This window comes from Elephantulus edwardii, unplaced genomic scaffold, assembly GCF_000299155.1.
Source record: "Elephantulus edwardii isolate Elephantulus edwardi_28Jun2011 unplaced genomic scaffold, EleEdw1.0 scaffold00246, whole genome shotgun sequence".
Classification (NCBI taxonomy): Eukaryota; Metazoa; Chordata; class Mammalia; order Macroscelidea; family Macroscelididae; genus Elephantulus; species Elephantulus edwardii.
This window is the reverse complement of record NW_006399996.1, coordinates 1,709,668-1,717,017: the sequence shown is the minus strand read 5'-3', so window position 1 is coordinate 1,717,017 and position 7,350 is coordinate 1,709,668. Positions and strand designations below refer to the sequence as shown.

General features: G+C 54.7%; 1 protein-coding gene across 1 annotated transcript; it reads left to right on the top strand.

Annotated features, from left to right (window-relative positions):
* Positions 1-332: 332 nt before the first annotated feature.
* On the top strand, positions 333-6,732 carry YBX2 (Y box binding protein 2). Its single transcript, XM_006899107.1, has 9 exons — positions 333-639; positions 1,275-1,338; positions 2,741-2,774; positions 3,592-3,681; positions 4,492-4,776; positions 5,328-5,428; positions 5,665-5,839; positions 6,147-6,230; positions 6,320-6,732. The coding sequence occupies exons 1-8, from the start codon at positions 363-365 to the stop codon at positions 6,195-6,197; spliced, it is 1,077 nt and encodes a 358-aa protein (XP_006899169.1). The 5' UTR covers positions 333-362; the 3' UTR covers positions 6,198-6,230; positions 6,320-6,732.
* The last annotated feature ends 618 nt before the right edge of the window (positions 6,733-7,350 follow it).

Genomic DNA, 7,350 nt, shown 5'->3' with positions numbered 1-7,350 from the left:
AATGGGTTGCGCGAAGGCTGGTCACGTGGCCGCACAGGGGTGGGGCCCAGGTGTACTTATGGGGCTGCGGGCTGCGGCCTCGGCCTCAGTGCGAAGTCCAGGAGGCGGGTCCGGCGTGAGGGCCGGGGAGGGGCTGCTCGCCCCTGATTGGCGGGCGGCCGGGAGGCGGGGCTTGCGCGCGCCGCGGCGACGGGCTGCGATTGGCCTCGGCTGCGGGCCCGCTGCGGGCTTGCAGGCGAGGCTCGGGGCGCGAGGACCTAGCGGGGCGGCGGGTTCGCGAGCCGGGGGGAGGGGCCGGGGTGGTGGCGGAGGAGGCGGCGGAGGAGGTGGCGGCGGCGGGGGCCGATACTGGACCCGGCGGGATGAGCGAGGCGGAGGCGGCAGCGGTGGCGACAGCGGCCCCCGCGGCGACGGTGCCCGCGACGGCAGCTGGGGTGGTAGCAGTGGTGGTACCGGTGCCCGCGGGGGAGCCCCAGAAAGCGGGCAGCGGGGCGGGCGGCAGCGGAGGTGGAGCTGCCTCCGGCCCCACTGCTGGGACCCCCGCAGTGTCGGGCCTCCGCACTCCTGGCAACCCGGCGACGGCAGCCTCGGGGACCCCCGCACCCCCGGCCCGGAGTCAGGCGGACAAACCGGTGCTGGGTGAGGGGGGGTCGCGCGCCCGGGCGGCTCGAAGGGGTGGGGGCGAGCGGGTGGGGGAAGGGCAACCTGGACCTTTTGGGGTCTGGAGGAGGGCTTGACCCAGAGGACCGGCTGGGCGTGGGCAGTGGACCTAAGAAAGTGGGTTCCCTTGCCGAGGAATGCTGCCATGCATTCAGGAGGTCTTAGGTAGGAAAGGCAGGTCCACCTAGGACCTTGAAGCGGAGGTAAACTCTCAGGGACTGGCCACGCCCCCGGGGCAGAAACTTGGTTCAGTTGACTTCACTTAGTAAATGGATGAATCCGGGAAGCAGGTGAACTGGGATCATGGGGAGAGCTAGAAAAGCCCTTGGTTGTGACCCATCCTCACCCCACTCCACCCCACTCCCCTTTGGACCAGGTGAGTTTGCAGTTGTAGGTGAAGAAGGCCCTGGATTTGTAAGGATGTGAAAAATGTGACTTAAGAGTTGCTGTTGGGGCACTTCCATTTTGAAGCCATTGGGTGAAACCTGGTTGGCTGGAAGTTAAGTTTAATAGTAAGAGAGAGAGGTAGGTTAGATTTTACAGTGTCTGGAAACTGAGCCCAGCTCCATCTCTTCCCCTCATCTTACTGTCCCCACTGCATCTCTGCCTGGCAGCAATCCAAGTCCTGGGCACTGTCAAATGGTTCAACGTCCGGAATGGTTACGGATTCATCAACAGGTATCCACGGAGGGGGTGGAGTGGGTGCCTTTTGAACTGGCCGCTGTCCCAGCCTCATCTCGGTGGAGTGGGTGCCTTTTGAACTGGCCGCTGTCCCAGCCTCATCTCTTCTGCTGAGGCATATGGCTGCCTTGTGCAGGGCCCAGCTGGTTCTGATTGAAGGCCTTTAACCACAGCACAGATGTGAGCTTATCAGCAAGATGAAGCCGCCTTCCACTCGTCAAGGGCAACCGAGGGTTAATGATCCAGGAACTTGGCAAACCAGATTCTGACCCTCCCAGCTTCTGTCTCACCTTCTGGAATTGCCTCCTCATTTTTAGTTTGCTGTGCTTTCAGGGCTGAATGTACAGGCTCTCTTCGCCTGAGGGCTCAGAGCTAGAATCCTCACTGATTTCCTGTTCAGAGCTGTGCACATAGCACTCACACAACTCATGGTCCTTAAAGAGCAGCTGGCTCATTTGACTCCCCCACCTGGTTAGGGGAAGACGCCTGTCCAGCTGAAGCCTGCGGCCCTTCAGCCCTACCCACTCCCCGCACCTAAAGAGGCGAAAGTGGCGAAGTCAATCGGAGCCAGGTCTTCTCCCAGAAGGCTTCTCCCCAGACTGGGCACCCTGCCCTGCCCCCCTGGGAGCCACTAGTTCCCTCTGAGCAGGCTGACCTTTGTGCAAAATCAAGTGCTTAAAAGCCAGAACATTTATTCTTGGGAAGAATACCACCCTGATTCTGGAAACTTGAGGATTCCTAAGTGGCTAAACGTTTTCAGAACCCATCTCTCATTGGGGTGCTAGGATAAACAGGTAACAGGCAAGGTGTTGGTTAATTAGAAAAGGGACAAAACCACCTTCTCACCTTTAGTTCCTTGTGTGTGGTAAGAGGGCCCGACCCTTCGGTTCACCCCAGTCTGAGGGTGAGAAGATTTTGCAGCAGTTTGAAGCAGGCTCCTGGCACCTTATCTCCTTTTCCAGCTTGCTCTTCTCCAGTCCCTTTCCCTACCTTTCTCCCTTCTTGAGTGTATAAGGAAGGAGATGGTGGAATTTTCCAACCACAATGAGCAGTGGGGGTGGAGGAGGGGGTATCAGGGACAGTACAGCTAGCACTACGGGTTCTAAGGTGCCCCTTAGGTGGAGGGTGGAGTCCTGGGGTGGAGGTGGAGCACCTAGCAGGTAAAGAGCAGTCCCTGCTCCTCCAAGGTGACTTTGCCTCCCCCTTTCTCCTGAAGGCCAGGCTTCCCACTGAGGCTTTAAAGGTACTTTTCTCTAGACCATGTCCCAGAGGCCTCTAGCCCTTGCCTCTCACTGCCTGGGCCCTGCCTTATCCCCAATAGTGAGGAATGCTTGAGGGAATGGGCAGCCAGCTACACTTGAGGAAAGGGGAGCTCTTAATGATCCATCCTGTTCTGCAGGAATGACACCAAGGAGGATGTCTTTGTTCACCAGGTAAGAGCTGGCTTCCTAGCTAGTCTTCTCTTTGAAGGCCATTGTCTTAATACTTAGCAGCTCAGCCAGGTTCCCCCAGCATTTTCCATCACAACTGGCATGTCCATCAAGGAATCCTCCTATTTGCCTCAGGTGCCTGCTTTAACCTCTACTAGCCTTACTTGGTTTACTGGAAGAAGTGTCTGCAGGAAATGTAGGGCTTTGTCCTCCAGGCATGCCATCCTCATAGGGGGATGCAGCCTGGGTGATTTCACCCCCTCTCCTTCCCAGGGAAAGGACATAGGCGACAGAGAGAGGGGTACAGTGGTTCTCAAAGTGTGGTCCCCGCACCTGTAGATGTGGCATCAATCTGACACCCACCTTCAGGCTGTAACCCTTACCTACTGAAATAAATTTATGGTGGAGCCCAGCTCTTGGGTTTAGTAAGTTCTCCAGGCGCCACAGTTTTGAGAACCACTGCCTTGGTGGAAAGGGCTCTCATTGGGAGTGAAGTAAGAAGCACTGTACATTTTACCCACTTTGCAACTTCAGGCTGGCTGCTTTTCTTTCTTGGCCTTTTGCGTTCCTGTTTATAGCCTCCCTTTTTTGAAATCCCTGAGGGATAAAGGGGGAGAAGGGAGTGTGCCCGGAGGACAGTGGTAACCACATAATCATGCCTAAAGCTTCCAGTTCCCAGCTTTTCCCCTACTAAACTTTGACCACCTCCTTGTGCCTCTCTGCAGACCTAGCCCCCAAGTGAAATGTTGAATCAAATGGGGGGAGGTGGGGCCTCCTGCCTTATTGTCCTCAGTCTTCTCATGGCCTTTCCCCCAACCAGACTGCTATTAAAAGAAACAACCCCCGGAAGTTTCTGCGCAGTGTTGGAGATGGAGAGACTGTGGAGTTTGATGTCGTGGAAGGAGAGAAGGTTTGGGGGCTATGGTGGGGTATGGAGCCATCAGGGGCCATCTCCCTGGGTTTCCAGCCTGTAAACCCAGGCTGTGGGAATGGGGGGGGTCCCTGGATGGCCGACATGGGTAAGCCTTCAGCTACTAACGGAAATGTTGGCTCAGACCACTTCAGAGACACACTGGGAAGAGATCTGGTTGTCTGCTTCTGAAAGACCATAGCCATTGGAACTCTGGAGAGCTCTGCACACACACAGCCCCCATGAGTTGGAATTAACTGCACCTGTTTGCTTTGTTTTGGTGGAATGGGGCCATGTTCTCCACTCTTCCATAGCACTGCTGTTGTGTGCCATTGAGTGTGAATGAGTAGGACTCACAGCAACCTTATAGACAACATATCTGAAACCTGTCTTGTGCCCTCCTCATCTCTGACACACCCTGCTGTCAGGGTGTTCACTCCATCTCATTGAGGGTCCTCCTCTAAAGAGTATGTCCCAAGTATCATTCATAAACATCCACCTTTCTCCTTTAGTCATTCATCAAGCATTGCCATATCTGTTTTCCACATAGGCGCCCACCTCAGGGTCAGCCTAAGTAGAAGATGCATTTTGGCTAATACAGTATTGACCACTCTCTTAACCATCACCCTAGGCCTTAAACTCAAGGATCAAATAGCTGTTTCAAAAGGGTACCTTGTCCCTTCCTAGAAAAGTATGCAAACACTTCCTTGCCTTCCAGGGAAGGTGGAAGTGGGAGTTAGAGTGCAGGAAAGGTGAAGACTTGCATGGCTGCAGCCAGTTCTGACCAATTGTCTTCTGCCTCCTTCTCAGGGTGCAGAAGCTGCTAATGTCACTGGGCCTGGGGGGGTGCCAGTGAAGGGTAGCCGCTATGCCCCCAATCGACGTCGGTTCCGGCGGTTCATCCCCCGGCCTCGCCCAGCTGCCCCACCACCCATGGTGGCTGAGGCCCCCTCGGGTGGGACAGAGCCAGGCAGCGAAGGGGAGCGGGCTGAAGACTCTGGGCAGCGCCCCAGACGCCGGCGTCCACCACCCTTTTTCTACCGCCGACGATTTGTGCGAGGCCCTCGGCCCTCCAACCAGCAGCAGCCAATAGAGGTGAGCGGAAGCTGGGAATGTGGGGGACCAGTTGACCATGTCCCAGAAAAGAAGCAGGAGACCAGAGTCTCCAAAGGAAATAGAACCTCAAGTTGGGGATGGTGTACACTGAGGTCCTGAGTGGTGGGCATCCCCACAGCTCACCCAGATTTTGTGTTATGGGTGATAAAGCCCTGGTGGTGCAGCGGTTACACACTAGGCTGCTAATTGAAAGATCAGTGGTTTGAATCCATCAGCGGCTCCACAAAAAGGCAGGATTTTTTTTTAAATTTTTAATTTTATTATTTTTGTGTGCGTGTACCGTCAAATCAGATCTGACTGGTACAGGAGGAGATTGCCCCTCCTTCCCCGGCAGAGCATCTGGTGGATTCGAACTGTGCACCTCTGGGATTGTAGTTGCAGCTTCTTGCCACTAGGCCACCAGAGCTCCCCAGAAAGGCAGGATTTACAGTCTTGGAAACCATACAGAACAGTTCTACTCTAGGATCCTGTGGCTCACTGAGTCCACAGCTTGACCACAATGTATTTGCTGAGTTGTTGCATTGTCTTAGGGCACCGATGGCATAGAGCCCAAAGAGGCAGCCCTGGATGGGGACCAACAGCAGGGGGATGAGCGGGTCCCCCCACCTAGATTCCGGCCCAGATACCGAAGGTAAGATGTCTCCTTTCGGGGACCCTTTCTCTTCCTTGACCAGGGACAGAGAGAAGGGGAAGGGGAAGGATTTAATTCTAGGAAAAGCCTAAAGCCAATGGCAAGGAGGGCTGGTTAGCGAAGACTGAATGCCCAGGAGGAAGCAGGCCTGCCTCTGGGAGGGGAGCCCTGCAGAGAAGGGGAGATACCTAGACTGGGATCCTTGTTCCCTTCAGGGCCCTTGCTTCTTTTCCTAGGCCTTTCCGCCCCAGGCCTCCCCAACAACCTACCACAGAAGGTGGGGATGGTGAGACCAAGCCCAGCCAAGGCCCCACTGACGGTTCCCGGCCTGAACCCCAGCGCCCACGAAACCGTCCCTACTTCCAGCGGCGCCGGCAGCAGCCCCCTGGTCGGCAGCCCACAGCCCCTGAGGTGAGGACTGTGGAATGACAGAAAAGGCTGGCCCACCCCCCACTTCTCCACCCTTGTTCCTTTCCACCTTCTCTGTCCACCCTCACCCCCACCCACTTCAGTGCAGCGGCACTCCTGGGAGGTGTCACCGCCTTCCAGCCGCTGCAGACTGCCCCCTCAGCCTTGCTTAGGGCCTCAGGTGTCAGCTCATGGATGAGCGTTAGGGAAGTTGGCTGAGGAAGAATGGGAAGAGAAGGGGTAGTGGAAGAGGATTGACGCTAAAGTTCTGAAGAACAAATGGCCCAAATGATGAGCCTGTTCTTTGTAGACCTCAGCCCCCATCAACAGTGGGGATCCCCCCACCACCATACTGGAGTGATTCCAACAGTAAGGACACTCAGAATACCATCTGGTGAGTATTGCTTTGGAGGGTGCACCCAGGGCCAGTAGCTGGGAACCCTGTTGGGATGCATTTGCAACTTGTCTGTCTCTCCTTCTCAGGTATCTGCCAGTTTTTTCCAGCTGACCAACTGACCTGCACCCTTCCCAGTATTCTCCTCCCCCTTATACTTGATTCATGACATCAAAAACACTGGGCTTTTTCTCTTTTCTTGAGACTCAGGAGGGCCAAAGCCACAGCCTTTTTTTGCTTTTCTTTTTTTGTGTTTTTTCCTCCTACCCTGCCAAGGGTTGAAGGAAGGGATCCATCCTTAATCATTCAGAGGCATCAACTCCCTCCCCTAAATCAGGCTGAGAAGGAACCAGCCAGCTCTTACCTCCTCTTGGTTGTTTTTCTTTCCCATCCCCCAGTTTATTTTTTGTTCCCCCTCTGTTCCCCACCTCTGAAGCCATTTTATGAACTGTCATGTGCCACCTGAGCCTCCAGTAAAAACAAAAACAGGCTTTCCTGTTGTCTGGTTCTCTGCCTCTATGTTGTCTGGAGAGTCGGTAGGGTGCTGCTGGCGTGGGACAGTGGGTGGCACAGGCTGGCCTTGAATCCTTGCTCTCAAGCCACTAGCTGTGTAGCTCTGGACAAACGGTTTCAGTCTCATCTCAATCTTTGTTGGGCCTGGGATTTGCTTCCCCGTCTACAGAATGGGGATAACTCCTAACATAGGAGGTGTTCGTACAGTGCCAAGAACAGGGCCTGACATTCGTAGCTGCCATTTATTCTGCATCAACTATTAATAAAAGCAGTGAGCAGCAGTGTAAATGGCAGCATGAGTGACAGTATCCACAGTGTTCTTAGGCCTTGAGCTAAGGCAGGACCAAAAGGGAGGAAGGAGGTTAAGGGAACTTGGGTCTTTGTCTCAGCAAACCCTTGACTGACTCCAAAACGACTCTGATCTTGATACAGTGACTTTATATATATATATATATAGAGAGAGAGAGAGAGTTACATTTAGTACAACAGAACTTTGGTTTCTTCTCCCTGTCCCTTTCAAGCATATACAAAAATACCCTAAGGCTCCTCCCACCCAGACCTTCGAGGCAGGCTTTCAAACTCCTCCTCTTCAGTTGGTCAAAAGCCT